This window comes from Scomber japonicus, chromosome 14 (genome assembly GCF_027409825.1).
Source record: "Scomber japonicus isolate fScoJap1 chromosome 14, fScoJap1.pri, whole genome shotgun sequence".
Classification (NCBI taxonomy): Eukaryota; Metazoa; Chordata; class Actinopteri; order Scombriformes; family Scombridae; genus Scomber; species Scomber japonicus.
In genome coordinates this window covers 28,007,074-28,021,812 of record NC_070591.1, presented here as the reverse complement: position 1 = coordinate 28,021,812, position 14,739 = coordinate 28,007,074, and the positions used below count along the sequence as shown (strand labels likewise).

The following is a 14,739-nucleotide window of genomic DNA, read 5'->3' as shown; positions in this document are numbered from 1 at the left end:
ACAATTCTATATCTATCTATAATGAGCACCAAACTGGGTTTTCAGACATTTATGAAACATCATTGCTGACAGGCTTAATCTCTCATGATGGTATACAGTGCACATTCAGTGTGTTGTATTGTTTTTTTTTAGCAAAAAAGCAGTGTACGTAATATAGACATAACTACTTCATTCCATTGTGAGAGTTTCTGAGGGCATCACACCAAATTTATACTTTTTAAATTCAACTAAATTCTTCTAAAATGTTTTTTGCGTTGTTCTCCTTTAATATTTACTGGGGCAATCTATGCCTTGGTATTTTATAATCCAACAACTTTACAGACTGTCACCAATATGAAGTGGATATAGCTAGCTAACAGTCTATATAACTTAGTCTGACGCTGTGTCTCAAATCACACACTTCTGTTAGTACACTTCTGTGTAGTACACTGTGTACACTATGTGTATGCTTGTAAAGTGCGCACATTTTGACAGGTTAGTGTTGTCTCAAATCAAAGATAGCTGTTGCACACTTACCGGAAATGATGATAAACTAGTTAGTAAGCTAGCATTTATATAAAAAAAAGTCCCCCTTTAAGCAAACAGTGACTTGGCCACTTACAGAAAATTGTTGTTTGGTTTGAAAGTTTGAGTTGTTAGCTTACCTGACAATTCACAGTCAAACTTGCAAAGCTACAATCTGCTATCATGAATACCATGGTCAAAAACCAAGTGATTGGGTTATTATCCTCACACATATACAACCACTAGGAATGACGTGATCAAAGTGTCACATTTATGACGGCTCCATTAGCTGAATTAAGACAGTGAGAGGCAGTTGAAAGCTCGTAAGCGGATCTCTGGAGCTAGGATTATTTTACTCTTACATATCAACATTTATATTTTGAATGTTGATATTTACTTCCTTCACTGAATCACTAAATAACTGCACTCTGGTTCTTTGGTTGGGCACTTTCAGTTTAACTCTCACATTCATATAATTTGTGCTTCCACAGCAGCTCTGCCTCAAAAATGTTTGCATTACTAAAGCTACAACCTGTCGGATGGGGGAAACAGGACCCTCTATAGTGATGGGTGTCAATCAGCTGGAAAGCGTGAGGTGCTGTGTGACATGCTTTCCCCCCTCTCAGACCTCCAGGAGACTCTGTGGCCGCTCCGGAGCTTGTGGGGGGTCAGGCTGGAGGCGACAAATGGGCTTGTTGCACATGGGACAGACGCTACGGATCTCTAACCATTTTAGCAGACACCTAAGAAAAGCAGATGAGAGATAAGAGTATTAGCCGGTCTTGTCATTTCAAAGGAGCTGGTCAACGTATAAACTGTAACAAAGAGAAGTAGCAGACGTTTAACTAGCTGAACTGACAGTTGTTAAACAAGACTTAACTGACAGACATGCAGGATATTTGCACAGTTCAGGGACTGGTGCTGCAATATGTCCTTATAATTAAACAATCAAATAGGTTGAATGTACCAGACACTCCAGAACAACCAATTCCAAAACAAGTCACTTTAAAAAAATAATGATGTTTTATGGTGTAACAATGCTGTGGTTAAGGTCTGGTCACGTTTAGGCACAACAACCACTTGGTTAGGTTTAGGGAAAGATCACAGTTTGGGTTAAAATGACCACTTTAAACATGGTGTCAGTTAATGTTACTACTTAAAATTAGGCAACCTTTGCCGTCATGGTAACAGTAAACACAATTAAAATCTTGGTTACCGTTATTGAAAAACCATCCTGAGTCCCCACTTAGAAACATGAAACTCGTAGTTGAAAGCAGGAAGCAAGCAGTGGTCTCTTGCTGCTAAATCCACTTTTTGCCATCTATCTAACCATCCACCCAGCCCACCTCCTACTAATATGAACATTTTGTTGCCTAATATACACATCAACTTAACTGCATCACTTCTGTCGGTCGTAATTACTACGGCTGCATCATGTGTCGTGTTTGGCAACTGAATAAATGTCCTATACTGTCATTTTTGTTGGGAGGACGGGCTGGGTGATACACATGGCAGACTCAGGCTGTCTGAGGGGCACCTCATACATTCAATACATTTCCCACCATACAGGCATCTTACAGGGAAAAGTATCTCTTGTTCGTCACCAGAAGGGCACTTGACAATATTGTTCTACACCTTATGGCACACTATAGGGCACTTAATCTCTTTTTATTAATTGAAAGGGCACCCAATTCTATATTTCAGTATGTTAGACTTACAGAACCCCTAAATGGCATTTTTTACACTTTGTTTTTTTAAACTAAAAGGGCACCCATTCAGAACCTCTTTACAGGGCACCATCACATTTTCTTTAACTGAGAGGGCATCCATTTGTACACTTTATTCCAGATTGCGACATACAGATGAATTCTATAGGGCACTTCATCCTGATTTATTCATAACTAAGACAGGGATTACAGAACTATGTTTAGAAAGCAAACTGACCTAAAAGTGCTGCTGTCAATGTCACACCTTCACTACAGGGCAAAACAGATCTCAGTTGCATAGAGCATGCTCATGTTCCAACATGCAAGACATAGAGTGTGTTGTCAGGAATTTTCTCCCAGGCAACCTGCTGATGATCCGTTTCTGCCTTTCAATGCTCCTCTGACTGCTTCAGTTGATAAATGGACATCAAAGGTTCATCAAGATAACGTGTGAGTTCACGTCATTCCTGTGAACTGGTTAGTCAAGATTTCTTGACTAAAATACAGGCCAGTTATCTCCATCATTTCCAGTAATGGAGTATGGAAATACGGAGTCAGCTGTCCAATCTGATGGATGTTTGATAATTAATTACAAAGCAACACTGGAGGACTTACTTCTTATGAAAAGCGTGGGAGCATGGACACACTCCCAGCTCATCCCGGCTGCGAAACTCTTCTAAACACACTGCACATGTTTGCTGCAAAGGACAAAATAACCATGATACAGTTCAGTCAATATGCAGAATTTAAACAGTCAGAACAATAAAATAGTCATTCAACCACAACTGTGTTCTTCCTATAATCGACAAACCTCTGTTTGTGCAGTCATGGTTGTGTTGGTTAACAAACCTCTTTTTGTCAACCAACATAACCATGACCGCACTGCAGTAAGTCTATCACTTCCATATTGCATAATATTGTACAGTGTGAACAACTGATCTTAATCATTTGTTGTTTTTGCTTTTACTATACAATAAATAAGAGTGCAGATGTACACTGACATGTCTGACTGATACTTTAGAAGACTACTAGCTGTTTACTAAGTTAACAAACAGGCAACTTAACAATGAGAGAAAAATGATTGTGCAAAGACTTCTTACTTCTTTGTTCCGTGAAGATCTTTTATGCTACCACAGTTTACAGTTGGTTTAATTTTTTTCCTGGATAGCTCCTCTGTTTATACTGTGCACATTGTGTGACAATACTACACAGAAATTAAGCTAATTTAGTTTGCAGACTGACATATTTGATATTCTCACTTTTTCCAAACCTGGTTACTGTTATTATGTAGTATGGAATATGGACACAGCAGAGTATGGTGTGGTTAGATGGTATAGCTAAACCAAATGTCACAAAGGGGTTCCTAATTTTCTTCTTTTCTTCAATGAAAATGATAGCTTAGCTCTGTGATACTGGACTAGCTATTGATTTAGCAGATGAGGTTCTGTTCTTTTGTTTTCTTCTTCATGGTATAGTTCATGAACATCCATTTTAAAGGGAGATTACAATCTGCATTACTATCTGATAGACTTGAGTGGAGATAAGAAAGTTTTGACTGGGATGTCAGTGACTCGTGCAAAGTACATGTGCATTTGGACCATTTTGCCAACAATGTGGATGAAAAATAATTCCCTTTGTTGTAGACATCACTTTAATTTGCTACATTTTATACACATGAAACAGAATTTGTTTTTCACATTCATTTTGTCTGAATAGCCAGATCTAGGAGTCTTAGCATTGCTTATCTCTGTTTCTTTGAACTTTGAATATTGCTTATGCCTACTTACACCAAGAAGGCTGAGTTTCTTCCCCGCTCCTTTCAAAACAACCTGTTGACAAAAATGTATTCATGAAAATATGTAGAAATTGCAACAGACAAATAAATGAGTGAATATGTTCTGAATTATAACTGGATACGGCATCAGCATATTACCTCATTGTAGCCATACTGTTCTCTTGCACCTTGTCTGAGTCTGTGAAACACCACAAAACAAACTTACAATGCTGTAATTTAGAGTCATGAAAATTCTATAATGTGCCTGGCGGCTCCATATCTGTCTTATCTGGACATGTTTTGTCATGCTAGATGAATCAGCTGGGATAGTGCTTCAAGCAGTTCTGGAATTCACACAATGCCAAATTCAAGTAACAGCCTGTACATCGACATGAGCTATGACACTTTCAAGAACACAAGATTTCTGACTGAAATTAGGATTCATTGAGTTCATTGGAAGTTGTTAAAAGCAGAAATAGATTGAATTTGTCCTGGGTTTAGAGAAAGAATGAACACTTTCATACCTAATTAAGATGCAAAACATTTGAGAAGTTTGAAATCTATTGATAATGATTAAATTCACAGAGGAACCTTTGTCTTCACAGTAGCTGTTTGAACTATTCCTCTGAGAGCACACAAAAAGTCACCAACATGACTGATTTAACATATTCTTATTAAGCCATTTTGACTTTTGGCCTTATTCTCTGTCATCGTAGATATAGCTAAAAACAATATCCATCAAATCGTTCCCACAGCCTGCTTTTCCTTAACCCAAAGCTTGGCTATAAACCCAACTTTACATAATGCAATCCTAGAGTCAAATATCTGACTGACAGATATATAAATTAACAATGCTTAAACTCCTTGCCAAAGGTTAAACAGGTTTTTCTAGAAATCCTGGAGATTGACAACAGTACATTAACCTTATTCTACCCCGTGTGTAATTGCTTTAAACAGTGTTCACTTGAACCTTTGTGATTCGCCAAACAACAGACAATGCACCATGTATTTCAATGTAATACAATGAGTCCTCTGCATGGACAGATGACCTGAATCAACTGAGAGCTTCTGCAAGGAAATATTAAAACCCTCTTTGTGTAGACTAGTCAAGAAGATTTCTCAGAGCCATGAAAATAACTATCTGCTAGTCAGCCATTTAGAGCTGAATAGGTTACTTGAAAAAGTGAAACCTGCCCATAAATGTCATGTGAAAGTCAAATGATGCTAAATTGGATATATATGGATGAACCATTCACACTCTGCTAGAAACAGAGAGACTTTTTTTAAATGTTTGAGGAAGTAAATTAGAGAACCTGGGAGAAACTGACGGTTACAGGTTGATGATTTGTGACACTTTTACTTTAAGACAGGGCGAGGCAGATTTCACCTCAGGTTTGACATGTTGCTGAGTGAAATCTTCCCACAGCACATTTAAATGTCCTTTCAGACGTCAATGACTTTAACTGAACGATCATAATATCGCAAGTTGGCCTGTAAAAGTGCAAGTCAGTCTTTGTCGTTATTTCGTACCTGAACAGGTAGCAGCAGAAGATGAGGCTGAGCATGAGTATGAAGAGGCCAATGCCCAGGATGATGATGTAGACATTGAGCGGCAGGTGGAAGAGCTCTTCTGATGTCATCTTGCAATATGGGTCAGAGTTCTGCAATCCTAGGTCACACAGACACCCTACGAAAAACAGACACAATGGGAAAAGGAACACAAATATATGAATAAAGCCTTGTGAAACAGCATTGAGACTATCTAAGCTATCCATTGAATATGAATTTGTGCTATTATACATATGTGGGTGTGCATTATCACACCCACAAATAATATTTCTTAATGAAAGGTTGGTATTAGCCAAGCCTTAATTCATAAAGTGTTTCAAATAGTTCACACTGACGTCTGTCTCAGACTCCAATGTATTTTTGCACAAAGAACAAGACACTCATAAATATAGCCTACAGTTGTTGTCAATGCACATACACTGTCCTGTGTTCAAATATCTGAAAATACTATATGTATGAATGAAAACAAATGCGGTTATTTAACCATGAATTGCCACAGCACACAGAGCCATAGTGAGTTAATTGAGGTGAGGAATGTAGCCTACATAATGTGGCATTTAAAACCCTGGTAGAAATCACAGAGAATGAATATATGAATTGTAAAAATGATGTTTTATACATGGCATTTCAAGACTGTGAATGAATTTGTAACCATTAAGAGATTATGACACGTTATTTATTACACAGACAGAACATATTAGCATAAATGGTTGGCATAATATGTGCGCACATGTTTTTGCTGTTCTTCCCACTCATGATGTTGGGACAGGTTCACATATCAAAAACCTTGTTTCTACAAGTTTTACAAGTGGTTTTAAGTTTATGACTTGGCTGTAGGTTCCAGATTAGGTTTATATTTGGTTTTGAGTGATGATTAAAGTTGGGTGTGTAGCTCTGATAATATTGAAGAGAAATGACTGTATTTTATCCCAATTCACATAAAAGTGGTTGTCCTGACAATTTGTTATGCTAACTTTGCACTCTCCATAATATAGGATTTTGTTATAGAGATAGAGGCAAGCAGCATGAGCCTCCTTAGATTTTCCAATTACATGAATCATTTCAAACACTTGTAATATTGGCCAGAACAGATTAAACACTTGTTGTAATATATGTTTACCTCTATTGAAACATAATTCCATTATATAGGAAACGTTACATAATAAATTAGTACACAGATGAAAAGGCAGCAGTTTGGTTATCCAGCAAGCTGCACATAGCTACAATATCTTCACATATTGGAATGCTAACTCTGAATGGGAATAGAATCGAACACAGGCTGAAAAATACTGGAATTTTCTTGTAAGGAATGACATAATAAATAAAGTTCCCAGAAGGGTAGTGAGACAGGTTTAAGTGTCCATGTGTGTACTGTATCTTTCTCTTATAACAGTAAATTCTTTCACTCTTAGAGGAGAATAGGTCATTCATAGTGCTCTGTTGCTTCAGGTTCACTGTGGTCTCTTTGAGTCCCCTGGCTCTAACAGAACCACAGCCATAGACCTCTATACACAACCCTATCTGGCAGTCCCGCAATTTGCCTGTTTCCACCACCCACTGCGAGGATGTGGGGTTAGATTTTAGGAGGCATATGTGTGTGTTCCTATTGGTGTAACTTGTAAAGCTTGGCACACATGTTCTACACTGCATCTGGGAAGCTTCTTGTTTCAAATTGCAATGTAATACGGCTTAAAATGTAGGGATTCGTGAGCTGGACAAAGTTACTGGGCTCAAGTGAAAGTTTAGATATATGTTTATTACATGTGTAGAGATGGTGTGCAATAACAGCTATAGAGGTGCCTAATTTCTAATTTTGAGTTCAATTAAGGTGATTGACAATGTCTATGTTGAGCAAATAAACCAAGTTAAACCAGTTACCACCTTATTTGTATATTCAGTGTTTTTAGGGTTATAAATTATTCATTATGTAAATCCATAGCAATAACAATCCTATGTACACTTCAGAAGAATCTATTAAGGGAAACAACTCTTTTTTGTTTCTACCACTATTCGCTATCCTCAGGATGCTTACTGGCTTTACCACAAGGGAAACCTTACACATATTTACAAAATTCACAGGTCCCACAGCAAAAACTTCTCTCTAGCACTGCAAAGTACTTTCATGTGAACTTTTACAACCATCCTTGCGTCACACAGGAATGTGTTCCACTTGCTACTTGGCCCAGAAGTACTTACTCGCTGGAGTTTGGGCTCTGGGAGAAAGAAGTGTTTTCAGCCTGAGGGGCTTTAACATGGCACTTTTCATTCCACACAATGCACATCAGCTTTAAACTTCAGTCGATAACACTCTCTTGAGGTCACGAGCAATACGTTATGTTGTGGCGGAGACCTCCTGGTTCAAAAGTTATTTTCTAATGGATGGGGGACATAGCAGGAGAGTGCCATCTCAGTGTATAGTGGGGGGGTTTTGGGGAAGGTTTGACAGGAGGTTTGGGTGAAGGAGGAGGCAGCTGTAATCTTAGCACGATGTTAGTAAATCATTGATAGTGGTGCGCTAAAAGGTAGGCCACCTTGCAAATGGATGCAGGGACTGAGGGAGGATAGTACCTGAACACTTGTTAAACAGGTTGAGTTTTCACATTTTTTGACTGGAAAAAATGTGGTTGTATTGCAGCAATCTTCAGAGGATGTTTGAGGTCATATTTGACACAGAGGTGGTACAACACAGAGACAAAAAACACATTGTGATCATGTTTCTTGTTGGTCACATATATCCGAACTCTATATCAGGATTGGGTTGCATTATCTATTCATAGATCTATTACTAATTCTGTGTGTAAAATCCTTCAAGTTCTTTGTAACTATTTGCTTCTTTCATACTAGTGATTTACTAAATCATGTTGCACCATCAAAACTTGAGAAATATCTCACCTGCTAGGACATATCAATCAAAATCAATCAATTAAGCAAAGAGGTTGTTGCAGCAGCATCACAACTTGCAGCACAACTTCAGAAAATTACCTAAGGAGGGTTGAATCGAGGGTAACAGAACTAGAATGGTTGGTTTAGAAGTATCTAAAACCAGTTGTCCTCAATTCAACCCCTTATTGGGTAACCACCACCATAATTAAGGATCTTCACAAGCATTCAGAACAATAGTAAAATAATGCATACATGGAGAAATACACATTTCAGAATTAGTAGTACTTTTAGTAGTTTTAAAATCTGGGAAATAACATTTAAAATACTCACTATTTACATACTCTGATGTTACTTCTTTTTTTGTCAACATTAACAAGTTGTATATTAGCCAGTTAATATTTGTTTTATCAGTTGTTTGTTCGCTATGACCTTTAACGCCACACCTAGCAATTAATGAAAGTAAATATATAGAACCAACTGATTCCTACCTAACAGGTATTTTTTGTGGTGCAACCCATTGTAATCAAGTGTATGTTGTGTGTGAGCTTCCACTTAGAAAACCCTTTCCTTATACCTAGGCTACATTTGTATTTAGGAAAAGCTTCTGCAACTTACCGTTACACCATTGGACAGGATGCATCAAATGTGTGGATGTTCGGATGGCAAACCCAGGAAATCGTTGGGTTCTTGACCTCTCCAATATCACAAAGTCAACTTTGCTGAGATCTTGTCTCAGACTAAAAAGGACAAATTGAGACGTTTATGTCCAATACTTTTCAGGTTAAGGCTACTTGACCCTGATAGTTGATGGAGTAGATGGGCAGTGAGTTAAATCCTTGTGGCCTGGAGTTAACAGACCTGATTAGAGACTCTCAGTTCCTCAAGAAGACATCACACAAATAACCAGCAGCTCACTTGAACACTGACTTTTCTGTCAGCGGTGATGATTTACCCTAAAAAATTTGATACAAACATCCTTCTTGACCCAGAGTTAGACTCCAAAACAAGACAAAGAAATCTAATTCCTGTCTGTTCCCTCTGCATGACAAACACTAACAAACAGTCTTGAATCTGTGAGTCTTGTGGATAAAAAGACTGACAATGTGAGGAAATACACTCCAAATCCCAACCAGCACTCTGCTTTATGAACCTCTGGCCGAGCAGTCCCTGCTTTTTTGCTTTGTCTCCCCTTCAAAACATTGTCACGAGGCTCTCCCTCCCTTCCTCCTCTTCTTTTCTCTTCACTCTTCCTTTCTTCACTCTCCTTCGTCCTTTCCTTTTAGATCTCCAAGTCGCTTTCCTCCTCTCTGGCTGTGAAAACCTGCCGTGGCCAATTATGGAGAGACAAAGGGAAGGGACATGGATGGATTCCCCGGCAGCACAGCCAGGCAGGCAGCCTCAGTGTTCCTGTGGAAAGCAGCTCCTCATCTCTTCCCTTGCCTTTCTGCTCTCAACACACAACACAAGATGTATAACACAGGAAGACAATGCAGCTAATGTCAATTCAGATTCAGACTGACGCTCTTCTCTCTTTTCCTGTATTTTCTTCTCACTCTCACTCTCCTCCCCTCTCCTTCCTCGTCTCTCCTCTCCACTTCTCGTCTACAGCCCTCAGTTTGTAAACAGATCCATGCTCATGTGATTCGCTGTCTGCATCACAGCTCTGCTTTCACCGCCCCCTCCTTCCTCCTTCCTCCCCGCCTCCCCGCCTCCCTGCCCTCCCTATACCCCTCGCCCCTCTGGGTTTTTCCCTCCACACACACAAGACCCCCTCCCCTCCTTCCTTTGCAGCTGCAAGCTATTATTGAAGTAGCAGCTGAGCAGATGGCAGACAAGCAGATGTGGAAGCACTCAGTGATATGATAGTTATGATGTGGTTTGATTGATTACATGCTATTTGTAGAATTGATCAGTACTAGGGTTAACACTGTGTTTACAGAAAGATTAGAACCTGAATGGATTCACATGGGGAATATTGATCCATTTCCTCTGAGGCTGGACTATCAACAGGGCAAAGCGAACAATGGTACCTGAGCCCTAAACCCTGAGCAGGACCAAGGCTCCAGGTTTTCCATTTGGCAATTAGTTGTGGTGCTAATTAATTGCAAATGATTTTATTTAAACTGTGTGCACCACAAAAGCAGATTATAAACTGAAATGATAGGGACCCCAAAGAATCACCAGCATTATATCCAATCATGAATTGCCATCTTCAAGTTGGCCACAGAATAAAAATCTCGCTTAAATGGCTTTATTATTTCAGTATGTATTGGGTTTATGTGGTACATTTTACTAAATAATGTTGTGCTTAGCATATTGTTGCCCCGAAGCCCCATAGTGAGTTAATCCAGCCCTTATTTCCATTCATGTACATATTTCAGTAGTATCTTTTCTCAGAGGACTTCTCATGCTGATATGAATACAACAATGAGGTGAATGAACTGTGACAGCCCATACTCTACACCTGTAGTGTGCTTGGAGTTAATAACTGAACTTTCTTTTACATTTTCAGTGTTTTGTCCGTGTGGAAAAGGTACTGTCACGACAAAGTAGCATATTATTAGCATGCTAATATGAGTGTTACGCACAACAGCAGCCTCATTGCTGGCTGCTAGCTTGGCTGTAGTTGTGTTTATTGGTACCACATGGTACAGGGTTACTTGGGTACTTGTTCAGTATTAGTAGTAGAATTAGGAGTATTATTAGTAGTATTTACATTTTATGCTATATTTGGGCAGTCAGCAATGGACAATTATGTTACAATTAAGTAAATATTGTACTTTTTACCCAATTTCATTTATCTAGCTATTGTTACTATATATGTTGCAGATTCAGATTTTACATACAAAATACATGTTTATCAAATATTATACATTTCTATATCTAACTATTCAATATCATAAATCATAAATGTGTTTAAAAAAGAGCTTCACCTCAACCAGCTACCACCACATTAAAATGCTGCTTACACATTGATATATCAGTGGTTAATTCATTACTTGTTGATGTATTTTTACTTAAGTTTTCAATTACACAGAGTCCAAGTACTACTAACATTCCTCATATGTACAAAATAACACTGTAACTGGTAGGTTGTATTATAAATCATTAGCATGTTTTGTGATTTTGGGCAGAAAAGTGGTCATATTTAAAGAGAATCAAGATGATACTGCCAACCTCGAACCTTGCTCGACACTATCTGAAACGTCATCAAAAAGAATCAATATAAGATATCAGGAAGCCAAATCTATAAGAACATAATTCATAATATATGTGTATAGGGGGTGAACATCTATGCATAGCTAAGTGTCAACCAGAGAGAGACAGACAGAGATGTCTGCGGGATGTTCAACAATATAGGTGAAGAGTAAAGTAGTCTAGCACTGCTTTGAGAGATAGATGCTAAATATATAAATAAATGATCAGTCTGATGAGATATGAAGACGTGGAGACAGCATGACAACTGGTATTTGAGCTTGTTTATCGTAGCTTCCTTCTTACTGTGGTTATTTGTTTATTTGCTCTCACCTGATGACGGAACTGAGCCAAGGCAGTAAACACTCCAGAGTTCAAATAAACCACTCCACACACACACACACACACACACACACACACACACACACACACACACACACACACACACACACACTTGGTGTGAGTGTGCCCTGAGGTTATGGGCCAGAAAAACTGCATATCTTGAAGTCTGCCAAGTGAGGATTAACTAGAAAACAGTGAGTTTATTTCTTCCTCTTGAGCTGCTTCTAATGTATTTGTGGAACTACAACTACAACTTTCTAAAAGATTTGAGTCAGTTTAATGTAGGCAACATACATTTTCTCTAAGGAAAGAGATGCACTGTATTATGTATGCAAAATATGCTTGGTATGACTAAAATGATATGGAAAGTGAATGGAAATGTGGTAGTAATGTGAAAGTCTGAATAAATGAGAAGAATAAAGAAAAAAGTAACATATTATATAGATATTTAAGATATAAGAAGTATTTTGGGGAAGGCTGTAGCCAAAAGTCTAAAAACTAATAATTATAAAGTTAGAAGGGAATTGATATGAATAGAAAAAGCAGCCAGGTGACAAATATGGGTTGAGAGAATGTTTCTTACATTTTCTTTACTTGAAAACAACTTTCCATCAATTAACTTTTGACAGAAACTGAATTTTCCAAGATAAAACCCTAACTAGTGTTGAAACAGAATGTCAAAATGGTTTAGTGTTTACAGTTTTTAGAGCAACCAAGGCGCCACCTACTGCTTGATGTGCGGAAGTGCAGCAGTCAGGAAGCAGCAGCAATCTTTCCCATTAAGCCAGAAAGCACAAAACTCAACTTCAGACACACAACATTGACTGTGTGTTGCATAAAAAGACCAGCATGATGCACCATTAGAGGTTATTAAGGCTTTTAAAGGCTTTACCACACATTATACTGCCCATGAGAGAGAGTCAAAAGGTTAGTCTTGAATCACAAGCTGTCAAAATAATACTGTGTTTGCAGTATGAATGATATTTGTTCTACCTGTCAAACTTTTTTTGATTCTGTTTTCTTTTCACATATTTTTGTTGTCAGTCTATTGTTGAATGTATTTTTATATACACATTGTTTGCTGTATGTAGTGTAAGTGCAAACATGGTTGTAGCCTATGTATTTTTAATGCAGACCCATGGAAGAGTAGTTGTTGCCAAGGTAACATCCCAATAAACTGTAGGAATAATTCAACGTATAAAACCCACACACATGCTTTCTTGTTTTTTTTCCACATTTGCATGTGTAATAGCTAAGGTGTTAAATTCAAGTCCCTGCCTACAATATGGCGCTGTGACATTTTGTGACAGTTAGATGTTATGACTCATATGAGGGAAAACATTTCCAGATGTTATGCAAGCAAGGTCTGTGCCAATTGGAGCTTTGTTGATCTTGTTAAATATAAATGGGTTTATTTTCAGTAGATTTTTGATTATTCCAGAGCTTCTTTTGTTCCTGATTGCAACAGTGAAGGGTTCTGAATGAGCTAGAGGTCTGATTGCTGGAGATTTCTCCATAGCAACCGCTGCTGGGGTTAACACATACTGTAGTGTCATCTCCACATTGAAGGAAAAATGTGATTTCTCAGAAACAAAGTTAAAACAGTTACCATTCATAAATTCTAGTAACTCTGATGTATTATTAAATTCAGCAGCATTCTGTATTTCTGTCTTAAGTAATATTAAGGCCTCTGTTAAAAGTAAATGTTTAAATATCATTCTGAATTCAGGAGCCCAAATGAACACTAAACATGTTTTTCTTGCTGTAATCATTCCTCCTGTTCATACTCACCATTAGGAGATCTCTTCATTATGAACTTACAATGAACATATTTAAAAGTGAATCTAATGCTAATATGAAGCTTCAGCCGTCCTTCTATCTTTCAACGTTACAGTCTTTTTAGTGCCAAGGTCTCTCTTTGTGTTACTTTACTTCCACCACAGTTCAACAGGGAAACACATAGAGGGAATTTGATGCTATAAAGACTGTAAATGTGTCAGATATCCACTTGATATTACTAACTCAGACTGCTGAATAGAAGCTTCACATCTACTTTTAAATGACTGTATGGATCTTTTAATAGTATGAACAAGAGGAATGATTACAGTGAGGAAAACCTCTTTCACTGTTCATATGGACACCTGACACACTTGAACCTATCTTTTAAATATTAAAGTCCTGAGTCAAAAATACAGTGTTATCAATGGAATATCTGAAAGCTATACATATTGTGTTATTTTTCATGGAGCCATATTATCCAATTTTGTTACCAGTTTTGTACTTACAGAAATCTGACTGATTATAGCAAGTGTGTTACCAAGAACAAAAATCTGTATAAAATTTCAGTCCGTTTTGATCATACTTGTAAATCTATACTTCTTATGTTGCTCAGTCTTAAGATTTTCTATTTATATAATATTGCAATAAAACACCCAACTCATTTTCTGCAGGGATATAAGTATTTATTCATATTTTAATATATATCTGTGTGTTTTGTAACATGTGGAATATATTCTTAACTGGCTGGCTTCTCAGTCTCAGAGACCCTGCAGTACAAAGGGGGTTTAGAGCAGACCTAAGTACTTTTGATGGCCTATTCTGTGTGCTGCTCTGGCTGGAGACCAAGTCACACTTCCATATAAAAAGGAAACACACAGATGTCTGGGGCCTTCATAGAGACCATTTAAAAATTCCATGAGCCGTAACGCCTTGGGGGTGTCAGGAAGCATCACCAGGGCTTTTCTCAGCTCCACCTGTGGGATCATA

The 14,739-nt window shown here is 37.9% G+C and overlaps 1 protein-coding gene across 1 annotated transcript; it reads right to left on the bottom strand.

Annotated features, from left to right (window-relative positions):
• Positions 1-723: 723 nt before the first annotated feature.
• Positions 724-9,891, bottom strand: LOC128372855 (RING finger protein 122-like). The gene is made up of 6 exons (XM_053333041.1): positions 9,052-9,891; positions 5,515-5,671; positions 4,144-4,183; positions 3,998-4,039; positions 2,826-2,908; positions 724-1,247 (listed from the first exon to the last, which is right to left on the bottom strand). Exons 1-6 carry the CDS (start codon positions 9,074-9,076, stop codon positions 1,127-1,129), a joined length of 468 nt encoding a protein of 155 aa, XP_053189016.1. The 5' UTR covers positions 9,077-9,891; the 3' UTR covers positions 724-1,126.
• Positions 9,892-14,739: the final 4,848 nt, after the last annotated feature.

Bases quoted from the DNA above. Each gene is read 5' to 3' on its own strand.
- LOC128372855 (XM_053333041.1), bottom strand. From the start codon at position 9,076: ATGCATCCTGTCCAATGGTGTAACG. The intron at 4,040-4,143 runs GTAATATGCTGA...TTTTGTCAACAG, and splicing joins AACAGTATGGCTACAATGAG to GTTGTTTTGAAAGGAGCGGG. The intron at 2,909-3,997 runs GTAAGTAGGCAT...TGTCCTTTGCAG, and splicing joins AGAAACTCAGCCTTCTTGGT to CAAACATGTGCAGTGTGTTT.